The sequence below is a fragment of the Hemitrygon akajei genome, chromosome 11, assembly GCF_048418815.1.
Source record: "Hemitrygon akajei chromosome 11, sHemAka1.3, whole genome shotgun sequence".
Lineage (NCBI taxonomy): Eukaryota > Metazoa > Chordata > Chondrichthyes > Myliobatiformes > Dasyatidae > Hemitrygon > Hemitrygon akajei.
In genome coordinates, this window is record NC_133134.1 from 174,155,460 (window position 1) to 174,169,818 (window position 14,359).

Below are 14,359 nucleotides of genomic sequence, written 5' to 3' on the forward strand. Positions count from 1 at the left end.
CTACCTACCATTTCTATCCCCTTCATAACTTTATTCCTTCTTCATTCTAGGTAAATCAGACAGAGCCTCTCCATTCCCTTCTTCCTCATTCTGAGCCAACAATTCTTCATTTGGGTTGCTGAAATAAAATAATTTCAAAGCAAGCTGTCAAGTGAAATTTCTGCTGAGCTTTGTGGTCAGTTGTTAAGAGACTAGCAGTTGTGTGATTTGCAGGAGTACCAGTAGCTCGGGCTGTTCTTATTGACATGGAGCCAAAAGTCATCAGCCACACTATGTCTAAAGCTGCAAACTCAGGGAGCTGGAGATATGGAGCTCAATCATCCTTCTGCCAGAAACAAGGATCCGGAAATAATTGGGCAAGTGGGTAAGATTCAGTCAAAGAATTGCAAGAACATTTTCTGTTACTCTAATTTCCTTTTTTTATGGAAAGCAGAAGCCGGTTGCTTTAAGATTTACTGATCTGTTGTGAAAATTAACACAATTGGAAAAGTGATGTGCTTTGACTGATTTGTCTGCCATTTATTATTTGAGAGCACTTTGCTAATTCCAGTCTCAAAGGTTTCAAAGGTACATTTAATGTCAGAGAAATGTATACAATATACATCCTGAAATGCTTTTTCTTTGCAACCATCCATGAAAACAGAGGAGTGCCCCAAAGAATGAATGACAGTTAAATGTTAGAACCCTGGTCCACCCCAGCTCCCCTCCCTCCCGTGTCTAAGCGGCAGCAATCCCCCCTCCCCGCCCCCACTGTATCTTTAGTTAAGGTTCTGCTTCTGATTGAGTTTTTCTGTTGTTCAGATCTATAATCCTCTAAAAGGGATTCCCAACCTAGGGTCCACCAACCCCTTGCTTAATGGTATTGGCATAACAAAGGTTGGGAACCCCTACTTTAAATCAACTGAGAATTAAATCAAACTAAGCCAATAGGTGCGTCATCTCAAAATTATTATTTTAGCTATTTGAAATACTTGTAATTTTAACAGCACACTCAATGGTTCACAGGTTTATTTATTTTCAAGGTATACAACTCTGAAACTCTGGTTCTGTCAGCTGGGTAAGTCTAGGGAAGACAATCTCTGGCCCCACCAAACGTGTGAGCTTGAGGTGTGAGCCCACTCCGAAAGCCCCTGTTTGCGTGGATGGTGTGTGATTTGTTACCTGGTTAGAAATAAGTACCACAAAATAACAGACGTACACCGCATACAATTAACTTTATAATTATAGATTTAGTTTTATAATTCTTAATTTGACTAAAGAGTTAGTAAAGAAAAAGCAAAAAAAAAGAAAAGGGCCAATTTTAATGTGCGGTCTAATGTGCACAAGTTGGAGCTCACGATTTCCTCTTCACCAATTCTCCTTCAATCTCCCCATGCTTTGTCAAATCATGGCCCCATTCTGTGTCGAGTACTATGACCTCATCTCTCCGACGTCTTCTCCCGCCGAACAAAATCCCAGATCACTTCCGATGTCAGGCACACAACACAAAAGCATACTCCCTTTATTGGACGGCACACATTCCAAAGCACCCGTTATCACTTACCATAACCCAACACTGCCTCTGCAGAAAGACCATTACATTAGCAGTGAAACCTTTTCCAGGGTGTTCACTCAGAAATTCTTCAATTCTCTGGCTAGCCATGAAACCAAGAATGAAAAGAAAAGAGAGGCAGCGTGATTATCAACTCCCAAGTTCCACTTTCCCGCAAAAAAAACAAAAAAAAAGAAGACACATCAAATCCCAAATCCCTCCTCCTGCACAAAAAACAAACAAAACGGATCAGACACATCAACTCTCAAACCCCCGTCCCCACGCAGAAAAAACAACGAGAAGATTGGGCGAAGAAACACAGAATATAAAAACAATAAGAACTCCAAAGTCCACATCCAGAATGTAGAAAAATCCTGGAAAATATTCTCTGGGCCTGGGAACAGTGGTAGGCTCTCCCCTCACTGGTACAGAGCAACTGATCAAAAGGCAGGCAGTCAACACTCACCCTCTGCTCTCACTTCGATGTTTGAGTCTCCCTCGTCACTTTAGTTGGTGAACAATGGAAGCTATTTGGTGAAATAGAAACATAGAAAACCTACAGCACAATACAGGCCCTTTGACCCACAAAGTTGTGCCAAACACGTCCCTACCTTAGAAATTACTAGGCAGACCCATAGCCCTCTATTTTTCTAAGCTCCATGTACCTATCCAAAAGTCTTTTAAAAGACCCTATCATATCCACCTCCACCACCGTTGCTGGCAGCCCATTCCACGCACTCACCACTCGCTGAGTAAAAAACGTACCCCTGACATCTCCTCTGTACCTACTCCCCAGCACCTTAAACCTGTGTCCTCTTGTGGCGACCATTTCATCCCTGGGAAAAAGCCTCTGACTATCCACACAATCAATGCCTCTCATCATCTTATACACCTGTATCAGGTCACCTCTTATCCTCCGTTGCTCCAAGGAGAAAAGGCCGAGTTTACTCAACCTGTTCTCATAAGGTATGCTCCCCAATCCAGGCAACATCCTTGTAAATCTCCTGTGCACCCTTTCTATGGCTTCCACATCGTTCCTGTAGTGAGTCGACCAGAACTGAGCACAGTACTCCAAGTGAGGTCTGACCAGGGTCTTGTATAGCAGTAGCATTACCTCTCGGCTCCTAAATTTAATTCCATGATTGATGAATGCCAATATACCATATGCCTTCTTAACCACAGAGTCAACCTGCGCAGCTGCTTTGAGCATCCTATGGACTCGGGCCCCAAGATCCCTCTGATCCTCCATGCTGCCAAGAGTCTTATCATTAATACTATATTCTGCCATCATATTTAACCTACCAAAGTGAACCACCTCACACTTATCTGGGTTAAACTCCATCTGCCACTTCTCAGCCCAGTTTTGCACCCTATCAATGACCTGCTTTAACCTCTGATAGCCCTCCACACTATCCACGACACCCCCAACCTTTGTGTCATCAGCAAACTTACTAACCCATCCCTCCACTTCCTCATCCAAATGGAGCCAAATAGCGGTTTGTGCCCCATCCTGCAGCCTGCCCCTTTGAGGATCATGCACACTACCTGCCAGAATCTTCTTGGAGCATCAGAACACCCAAATGATCTCCAAACTTCCACCTTGATGGTTCAATTACCTTCATCAAACAATGGAAATTTTGATTAGTGAAATAAGGTCAAACATCAGCTTGCATGCCATCCTGCAGTCTTCTCACTACAAGGTTCATTCACGCTGCCTCTACCTCCCGGAATCCTCTCAGAGACTGCAGAGCGCTGAAGAACCCAAACAATCTCCAAACAGCAAAACACAGGCTCCAATAGTTCCAGAATCACAGTCAACACAAGAAAAAAACATAGAACGCATAAAATACGTTAAAACGATAGTTTAGTGATCTATCCAGAAGATGTCGACTTAAGGGAGCATTGTACGCAGGCGCTATCTCAGCACGATTCAGTAAGTAAGATATTATAGGCTCGTATTCTAGTCACTATTGCATTCCTGTTTTGGGATCTTGTTGTATTCGAAAGGAAGCTTCATTTAATCCAGTCAAACTATGACCACACTTAAGTAAAATACCCCTAGACAGTAGACACTAGAATACTACAGCACAGTACAGGCCCTTCGGCCCTCGATGTTGTGCCGACCCATATATTCCTTTTTAAAAAAGTACGAAACCCACACTACCCCGTAACCCTCTATTTTTCTTTCATCCATGTGCCTGTCCAAGAGGCTCTTAAATACCCCTAATGTTTTAGCCTCCACCACCATCCCTGGCAAGTCATTCCAGGCACCCACAACCCTCTGTGTAAAAAAAACTTACCCCTGATGTCTCCCCTAAACTTCCCTCCCTTAACTTTGTACATATGCCCTCTGGTGTTTGCTATTCGTGCCCTGGGAAACAGGTACTGGCTATCCACCCTATCTATGCCTCTCATAATCCCATTGACTTTAAAATGAATTGTGTGAGTATTAGTGTATTACTGTCACATACGGTGATACAGTGAAAACCTAATCTTGTATACTGTTCGTACAGGTCAAATCATTACACAATATATTAAGGTAAAACAATTACAGAATGCAGAATAAAGTGTAACAGCTTTCCAGTAAATAATAAGGTGTAAGATCATTACAAATGTAGTGAAACTTTGTTTTCTCTGTGTTTTGATGCTCAGGTTTTGCGTTCATGGTCCCCGACACGAAGAAGCTGTGATGGACCTGGTCCAACGGGAGGTTGAGAAATGTGAGCGGCTCAGTGGTTTCTTGACGATGATGAGTCTGGCTGGAGGGACTGGGTCCGGGTTGGGTACATTTGTTACTCAGTGCCTGCGGGATAGATACCCACACTCATTGATACTAAATCAACTTACGTGGCCTTATGGAACTGGAGAGGTAGGCTACATCTCTGCCCTGTCATAAAGTTTGTACAGATGTTGTGTCCCACTTATGCTGATGTCGGTGCAGAACGATAAAACTTAAACAACATTGTTAGTAGGATAGAAATTGACTGCTAACCTGGAATCTTTGTAGAAATTTATTTATAGAGCCTGTGGTGTTTTTTTTTCTACTTAGCCCAATAGTCAACTACAATCAGTAGAATGAAAACTTGGTTTTGTCTACATAGGTGCATTCCAGGGAGCAGCACCCACAATGCTGCAGTATGCTCTTTTATACCTGTGGCATCAATCATACTACAAAAAGGAGCAGATCTGCAGCGTCTAAGGTTGTTAAAACAAATTGGGAAGGTCATGAGAAATAAAGTGTCTTCTAGAGGATGTAGAGCAGCTGAATGATTAGGTGCATAACGGATGATACACCTTGTGGAAAAATATGAGGTTAACCTCTTGGGTTCAGCATTTGTCAGGAGATGGGAAGATGATATTCAAGGGAACATGGTGTTCATGTACATTTAGAAGCTAACATGCAGATGCAGCCACAGGTAGAAAGGCAAATGATATATTGATATATTATGAGGAAAGTTGACAAGGGTAAAGCAGTAGATATTGTCTATATGGACTTCAGTAAGGCCTTTGACAAGGTTCCGCACGGAAGGTTAGTTAGGAAGGTTCAATCGTTAGGTATTAATATTGAAGTAATAAAATGGATTCAACAGTGGCTGGATGGGAGATGCCAGAGAGTAGTGGTGGATAACTGTTTGTCAGGTTGGAGGCTGGTGACTAGTGGTGTGCCACAGGATCCAATGTATTGGGTCCAATGTTGTTTGTCATGTACATTAATGATCTGGATGATGGGGTGGTAAATTGGATTAGTAAGTATGCAGATGATACTAAGATAGGAGGCATTGTGGATAATGAAGTAGGTTTTCAAAGCTTGCAGAGAGATTTAGGCCAGTTAGAAGAGTGGGCTGAATAATGGCAGATGGAGTTTAATGCTGATAAGTGTGAGGTGCTACATTTTGGTAGGAATAATCCAAATAGGGCATACATGGTAAATGGTAGGGTATTGAAGAATGCAGTAGAACAGAGTGATCTAGGAGTAATGGTGCATAGTTCCCTGAAGGTGGAATCTCATGTGGTTAGGGTGGTGAAGAAAGCTTTTGGTATGCTGGCCTTTATAAATCAGAGCATTGAGTATAGGAGTTGGGATGTAATGTTAAAATTGTACAAGGCATTGGTAAGGCCAAATTTGGAGTATTGTGTACAGTTCTGGTCACCGAATTATAGGAAAGATATCAACAAAATAGAGAGAGTACAGTTTTTCTGGTGATGTCATCATCGAGAATGGCAGCTTAAGTCACTAGCGCCTCCGGAAAAACGCGTATTAAGCCCCATTAATCCGTCAAATATAATATTTTTCGAAAAATATTTGAAGTGAAAAGAAAGGCAAGAATGGGGAGAAGAAATGGAAATAAAAAAAGCAACACTGTGGAGCCTGCGTCCGAGAGGAGTGCAGTGAGCGGCTCTCCGACCCGACCGCGTGTTAGCGAGACAGCTGCTGGGCCTCGTTCAGACGAAGCGGCGAATGTCTTCGAAATCCTGAAAGAAATAATGGCGGTCCAGAAAAATATGAAGCAGCAGCTCCGTGATATTAAGACAGAGCTCGCCAGCGTTAATCAAAAAATAGTGGTGGCAGAGACTCGCATTGAGAAGGTGGAAGACTGCGTTCAAAACGTGGAACGGATACAATAAAAATAATACATCACCAAAAGGTAAACTGCTTGACCTGGAGGGAAGATCACGGCGGAAAAATATCAGAATCTACAACGTTCCAGAAGGAGCGGAGGGCTCGTCTATGACGGAATTTGTCGGAAAGTTACTGCGGGACACGCCAGATCTTCCCCCGGCTATGAAGCTGGAAGTCAAAAAAGCCCACCGCACGTTAGTCCCAAAACCTACCCAGGATAGAAAGCCACGCTCAATAATAATTAAATTCCTTCGGTACAGCACCAAGGCGGAGATTCTACGAAGGGCCTGGGGTAAGAAGAGTGTGTTTTTAGAGGATAAATTAATATATTTCGACCAAGATTACCCCCCCCCCCGCGTTCCTCTAGAAATGCAAAGAATACTCCGAAGTAAAGCGAGTATTAAAGCAAAATAAGATTAGATTTCAAACTCCGTACCCTGCTAAACTTCGAGTGTTTTATGATAACGGGACGCGGTTGTACCAGACAGTGGAAGAGGCGACTACAGACATGAAGGCCAGAGGGTTGCCCGTCAGCGTGACCAAAACGAAGGAAAGCCTGGCTGAGGAATTGTCCTGCTCGGCTTGGGAAATAGTGCGAGAAACGAGAAGGCAGGAGATGGGAGGAGGCTGAGAGAAACATATCAGGAAGAGACCGGGAGTTTCCCAAAGACAGTCCTCACCCCCTTCAGAAGAGCCATAAGGTTTGGCTAACTTTAAAAATGTTGAGAAGCTAAACGGAAGCAAAAGTACATGGTGATTTACCTATCTCAAGAAATACTTATTATAATGTGGATTTTATATTACAGTAGATGTCGGATTATAAGCCGCTACTTTTTTCCCACATTTTGAACAGCTTTGAACACTGCGGCCTTTACTATGGTGCGGCTAATGCATGATTTTTTTTCATGCCGCCAAAAACATTTTGCCTCTTAACAGTAGACCAATAAAATTGATGAGTAGTTCACAGAGGTCCAATGAAATTGTACGATAAATCAAGCGCACTTTCACAATTAAATTATTGTAAATCAGTCATTTGTACTCATCCTCATCAACATGGAAAACACTCGAAGAAAAGCATTGTGCTGCCTTTATGGCAGTTATTTAGTTTATAATATTTTCGCTTAGTAATTCATTTGTTAGTATTTTCTAGTTAAAGTTAGAAGTGTTTAAGTACCCGGTATATTTGTTTTCTGTACTACATCCCGGGATGCTATGACGTCACATCCGGTTTCGCCGCGTCTTGTGGGAAATACCGGTTTGCGATAAACGGGAAGGTGGGGGGCGAGCGGCATTAGACCCGATTGAAACGCTGCTTTTAAGTTAAAGGCGATCAATAACTTTTCCTGGTAGGCTGCAGTATATATATTTTTTACCAGTCGTTAGGAGATATTGGAATGTTGTTCAGTAAAAAAGTATACGCAACGTAATTTGTGTGTTACCGATACGTATGTATATTTAAAAGTAGCCGCGTTACAGGCACGGTTCGAAAAAAAGCATTTGCAATATGTATTTGTTTATGTTACCATACGGATTTAATTAAAAGTTAAAAAATCCTCACGTGTAATATCTTTCTGTGTAAATATCTCATATTACAACGTGGGACACCTGCGGCCTAAAATCCGGTGCGGCTTGTACAAGTACAAAATTGATTTTCTTTCTAAAATTAGAGCCAGCGGCTTTTAATCAGGTGCGCTCTGTAGTGCGAAATCTACGGTACTTAGTTGTTATTCTTTATTCGCTCACTTACTCCTTTTTCCCCATCAAAATGACTATATATATATGTGTGTGTGTGTGCATATATGTGTATGTATATATACATGTGTGCGTATATATGTATATGTGTGTGTATATGTATGCATATATATGTGTGTGTGTGTGCGTATATATATGTATATATAGGAGGAGTACACAGGGAAATCTTTTCTGTGTAATGGATTTGTTCACTGACTTTTATAAACATTGCAATGGGGGCCCTCAACTCACAAGTAGGAGGGGTTATCCCCCACAGCTAGACATTTCCTCTAGCTCAATGCAGGGTCATTTACTGAGACCTCAGCCTTGGAATCACACGTTCGTTGCCATTTTTGTTATTATTTGAGTTTCTTGGTTCTTATTTGTTCAAGGAGTAGATCGATTAAGTTTTATTCTAATTTCAATGATACATTGACAGATAAATACAGATGGCTAAGGACAAGGTAAAATTCATTTCTTTTAATGTAAATGGGCTATTAAATCCAATCAAACATAAGAGAATTTTATCCAAAATGAAAAAAGAACAAGCCCATGGAGTATATTTACAGGAAACTCATTTAAATGATAATGAGCATAAAAAACTAAAGAGAATGGGCTTTACTAATCTGTTTTTCTCCTCATATAAATCAGGACGTAGGAGAGGAGTTGCTATTCTTATCTCAAGTAAGCTAAATTTTGAAAAAATATTCGAAATGGGAGATAAAGAAGGCAGATATATTCTGGTAAGGGGAATACAGATGGCAATTCAGTTACTCTATTGAATATATACGCACCCCCGGGAAGTGATATTGGTTTCTTTCAGAAAATTACTGATATCATGGTAACGGAAACAGAAGGTCTCCTGATATGAGCGGGAGACTTAAATTTACAATTACAACCAAACTTAGACTCTTCCAATAGAAAAACCAATGAAACAAAATCTTTACATTAGAAAGTTAATACACTTTTTGAGGATGTTGGTTTAATTGATATATGGAAGGACCTTTTCCCTGACAGAAGGGATTACACTCATTATTCTGCTCAGCATTCTGTATATACAAGAATAGACTATTTCATAACATTTGGAAAAGACAAAGACAAAATAAACACCTGTGGAATTGGGACAATAGATGTAAGTGATCATGCACCTGTATATTTATCTGTTGATGTTGACCTACAACCAAAGAATACTATTTGGAAACTAAATTCAAGTCTACGCAATGATCCGTACTTTAAGGAACAAATTAAAAAAGAAATTGGTCTCTACTTAGAATTTAATGATAATGGAGAGGTTTCACCTCCCATTTTATGGGATACACTGAAGGCGGTCTTAAGAGGGAAAATTATAGCGATATCTTCATATAAGAAAAAAATAAGGAATAAAACATTAGAGGAATTACAAAATAGGCTGAAGGAACTAGAGAAAAAACACAAATTGAATTTGGCACAGGATACATTATGGGAAATTAAAAGAATTAGGAATGAAATAAATAATTTGGCTACGCAAGAAATCAGGAAAAACTTAATGTTTCTGAAACAGAGACATTATGAAAGTGGATTGAAATCTATGAAAATACTGGCATGGAAACTGGAAAAAAAAGATAGCAGAAAATACAATTCATAGAATTAGGGACCCAAGAACGAAAATGATAAAAAATAAGCTAAGTGAAATTCAAGAAGCTTTTGAAGTGTTTTACAAAACGCTATATTCCAAAGTTCCAGGGGGAAGCATAACCCAAATTGACACCTTCTTGAATTCTCTAGAGTTACTCACTTTAAGCGAAGAGAAAAATAGAAGAATGACTGCTGACATAACTGAAGTTGAATTAAAAGCTGCAATTAGTAGTCTTAAATTAAGCAAGTCACCAGGATCAGATGGGTATACGGCAGAATGGCACAAAGAATTTAAAATTGTGTTAATTCCTGTTTTACTCCCCACACTGAACTGGGCTCTAAAAAAGGCACAAATGCTATACCGAAAGAAGATAAGGATAAAATGGAATGCGGGTCATTTAGACCAATATCCGTTCTTAATGTAGATTATAGATTATTTACCTCCATCATGGCCAAACGATTAGAGGAGTTTCTACCCATACTGATATGTAACGATCAGACAGGTTTTATACGATAGTGCCAGATACAAGACAATATACGAAGGACACTTCACATTATGGATCATATACAAAAAAATAAAATTGAAGCAATAGTGATAAGCGTGGACGCTGAAAAAGCATTTGATTCAGTTAATTGGAATTTTCTTTACAGAGTGTTACATAGATTTGGTTTCCAAGACACAATTATTAAAACTATACAGACACTATATGACAATCCTACTGCTAGGATTAAAATCAATGGATATTTATCAAATAGTCTTACCCTAGAAAGGGACACGAGACAGGGTTGTGAATGGTCACCACTACTCTTTGCATTATATCTGGAACCATTAGCTCAATACATCAGACAAAATGAAGATATCAGGGGAATTACTATTAAAGGGACAGAGCATAAATTGGCTTGTTATGCGGATGACATTTTGATCTATCTAGAGCAACCAACGTACTCTTTACCTAAATTGATGCAATCCTTTGAACAATATGGTCAATTATCAGGATACAAGATCAGCATAGATAAAACCCAATTACTTTCATATTACTATAGCCCATCAAGAGAAATTGAAAGTCGATACCCCTGGGCATGGCACACAGAGTCTTTCAAATATTTGGGCATCATTATGCCAAAAGATTTGGCAAAATTATCAGAATGTAATTATCAGCCTTTATATAAAAAAAATTAAGGAAGATGTGGCAAGCTGGAGCCTGATTCCTTTTTTCAGTCTCAGTTCAAGGATTGAGTCTATTAAAATGAATGTACTGCCCAGACTGTTATATCTCTTTCAGACTCTACCAATAGAGATTAATCAAAATCAATTCAATGAATGGAACAAGATGCTATCAAGGTATATTTGACAGGGTAAAAGGCCTAGAGTTCGTCTCAAAACTTTGCAATTAGCAAAGGAAAAGGGGGGATGGGGTCTACCTTCTCTTAGAGATTATTATTTTGCAGCACAGTTGAGAGCTGTGATATGTTGGTGCAACCCATCATATGACGCTCAATGGAAAAACATTGAAGAGCGGGTACTTCCCATCCCCATACAGCAATTTTGGCTGATAACAACCTGCAAAGGTACATAAATACTATTGATAACCCATGGGTGAAATTGACTCTTAAAATATGGAAAACTACTATAAAAGAATATAATCTAGAGGGAGATATTGCAATTCTTAAATGCTGTGCATATGACTCTGATTTTACACCAAATAAATTGATGCTAGATTTAAGGACTGAACAGCTAAAGGAATAACAGTTCTTTGCAACATAATGAAAGAAGGAACACTGTTCAGTTTTGAAATGCTTAAAGAGAAACACTTATTAGAAAAACAAGATTTTTATCGGTATTTACAGATGCGACAATGTAATAAGATGCTTAAAAATGTAACCAAGGCAAATACATACTTGATAGAGCTCTTTAGAAAAGCATATAATTCAGATAATGGTAGTAGAATCATTTCAAGCATGTATAAGGGTTTGTCAAATCTTAAAACACATTCGACTTCATACATTAAAACAAAATGGGAGAAGGAAGGAGGGATAATTATATCTGAGGAAGAATGGACAACAATATGGAGATATCAATGGAAGTGTACCAGTTCACAGAAATGGAAGGAGTTTGGATGGAAAAACTTGATAAGATTTTTTATTACACCCGCTCAGAAATCCCATTATGATAGTAACCTCCCTGTTTGCTGGAGAAATTGTGGAAATCAAAATGCAAATCATTATCATATTTTTTGGGACTGCCCTGTTATCGAAAACTATTGGAGGAGGATACACAATGCCCTACAAGACATCTTTAAATGTGAAATACCCTTGGAGAGTAAGACCATATATTTTGGATATATACCTCAAGAATGGTTGAAAAGAGATAAATATTTAATGAATATACTGTTGGTGGCTGGTAAAAAGACTCTTACTAGGAAATGGTTATCACAGGAGAGCCCAACTTTAAATACATGGATGGAAATTACAATGGACATTTACAAAATGGAGAAGATAACAGCATCTGTTAATCATAAGCTGGAACAATTTGATTGATACTGGGAAAAATGGTTTAACTACATAATGCCTCATGGGCCTGATTTTATTCTCACAAATCAATGAATCTGTTGTAAAAAAAAAGATCACTCCCTACTTGTACATAGTTCTTTCCTTTTGCTTGTTTTTTCTTTCCACTCTTTTCTATAAGTGTATACCCCAGATAAATACTTTGTGGAGATTTTGTGATATATATGATTATATGATATATATGTACAATGTCTGAAATACATCTTATGGAAATGTTTGTTTGATGAACTTCAATAAAAAAATAAATTACAAAAAAACATCGAGAGAGTACAGAGAAGATTTACTAGAATGTTACCTGGATTTCAGCACCTAAGTTACAGAGAAAGGTTGAACAAGTTAGGTCTTTATTCTTTGGAGCGTAGAAGGTTGAGAGGGGACTTGATAGAGGTATTTAAAATTATGAGGGGGATAGATAGAGTTGACTTAGATAGGCTTTTTCCATTGAGAGTAGGGGAGATTCAAACAAGAGGACATGATTTGAGAGTTAGGGGAAGTTTAAGGGTAACACGAGGGGGAATTTCTTTACTCAGAGAGTGGTAGCTGTGTGGAATGAGCTTCCAGTAGAAGTGGTAGAGGCAGGTTCAGTATTGTCATTTAAAGTAAAATTGGATAGGTACATGGACAGGAAAGGAATGGAGGGTTATGGGCTGAGTGCAGGTCGGTGGGACTAGGTGAGTGTAAGCGTTGGCACGGACGAAGGGCCGAGATGGCCTGTTTCTGTGCTGTAATTGTTATATGGTTATATTGATTTTTAATGGTAGAGAATTTTGGTACAAAAGTAAAGATGTCTTTATGATATCACATGTGAATAATGTGTACAACTTTGGTCTCCTTTTTTAATATTAAAAAATATACTTGCCATAGAGAGGATATAATGAAGATCCACTACTCTAGTTCTTGGTTTGTAGGTCCATCACATCAGAGGAGCTCTAGTAGCCCTGATCTCTATTTAGAATCAAGAAAAATTAGCCTAATTCAAATGTACTATTTTCATAGAAAAATCAATGGGGATGACTTTTTCTCTAGCCGAGGGACCTCAAAATATGTGATAGAACATTTAGGCCCAGTTGTCCTGGGGAGAGTGAAAAAGAGATTCAGTTCAGCATTGACAGATGCTCCTGTTGGAGCACTGTCCCATTGGAGAGATTTTGTCTTCTAGAACATTGAATAGTAGAGCAAAGTATAAGCCCTTTGTCCCATGATGATGTGCTGACTATTTAACCTAGTCTAAGATCAAACTAACCCTTCCCTCCCACATAGTCCATTTTTCTTTCATCCATGTGCCTTTCCAAGTCTGCTAAATATTGCTAATACGTCTGTTTCTACCACCACACTCTGTGTTGGGGAAAAAAAACTTACCTCTGACATGCCCCCTATACTTTCCATCAATATCCTTAAAATTATCCCCTCTTGTAATAGCTATTTTCATCCTGAGAAAAAGTCATGGGTTGTCCACTTAATCTATGCCTCTTATCATCTTCTACACCTCTGTCAAATCACTTTTCATCCTTCTTCAGTCCAAAGGGAAAAGCCCTAGCTTGCTGAATTTATAAGAGATGCTCTCTAATCCAGAGAATATTCTGGTAAATCTCCTCTGAACCAATGCTAAAACATCCAAAGTTCAAAAGTAAATTTATTATCAAACTACGTATATGTCAGTTGCATACACTGATCCTTCCTATAATAAGTCAACCAAAACTGAACTCAGTACTCCAAGTGTGGTCTAACCAAGGTTTATAGAGCTGCAACATTACCTTGTGGCCTTTGAATGAAATGCTAAGCTAATGTCATTTGTGGAAGGAGAGGAAGTGGAAGGACACTGTTGAAAGAAGACTGACAACCAAATAGAAGTATTTTGTTGCCTGTGAAACATTGATAAAACGCTAAAGTGCTGTATGATACAAGTTTTTGTGCAAGTTCTATTTTTAGTGTCAGATGAAAACACTGCCATTAGCTGTGAGTAAGGTGGAGGGACACGTGAAAGAACATCTGTCATGAGATTTGGATTAGAGAAGATGGCATTCAGATTCCTTAAGAAGTGACAATTTCTGCAGAAACTGGAAGGCTTACTTGAGACATTAACTCTGTTTCCCTTTCCTCATATGCTTCCTGATCAGTTGAATGTTTCTAACATTCTACACTTTTATAAACATTAGGTTTCTCCCTGGCACCTATTGGCATCCACCATTAATCATTTTGAATTTTGGCTCAAACATGTCTTTCTATCTTTAATGTTTCACCCCACACTGTTCAATACTATAGTTTGCCCAACAAGGTAACTTTACAAACAAGAA

At 39.1% G+C, this 14,359-nt stretch overlaps 1 protein-coding gene across 6 annotated transcripts in view; it reads left to right on the plus strand.

Moving 5' to 3' along the window:
• The window catches only part of tubd1 (tubulin, delta 1), a 106,925-nt gene that overhangs the window by 4,984 nt on the left and 87,582 nt on the right, over positions 1-14,359 (plus strand). For 2 of the 6 annotated variants that reach the window (XM_073062301.1, XM_073062302.1), the window contains exons 3-4: positions 214-364; positions 4,184-4,400. In XM_073062301.1, coding sequence (XP_072918402.1) covers positions 214-364; positions 4,184-4,400 — 368 coding nt within the window. Of the gene's footprint in view, positions 1-198; positions 365-4,183; positions 4,401-14,359 lie in introns of those variants that run through there. The other 4 variants (XM_073062305.1, XM_073062304.1, XM_073062303.1 and 1 more) reach the window with 3 other exon arrangements.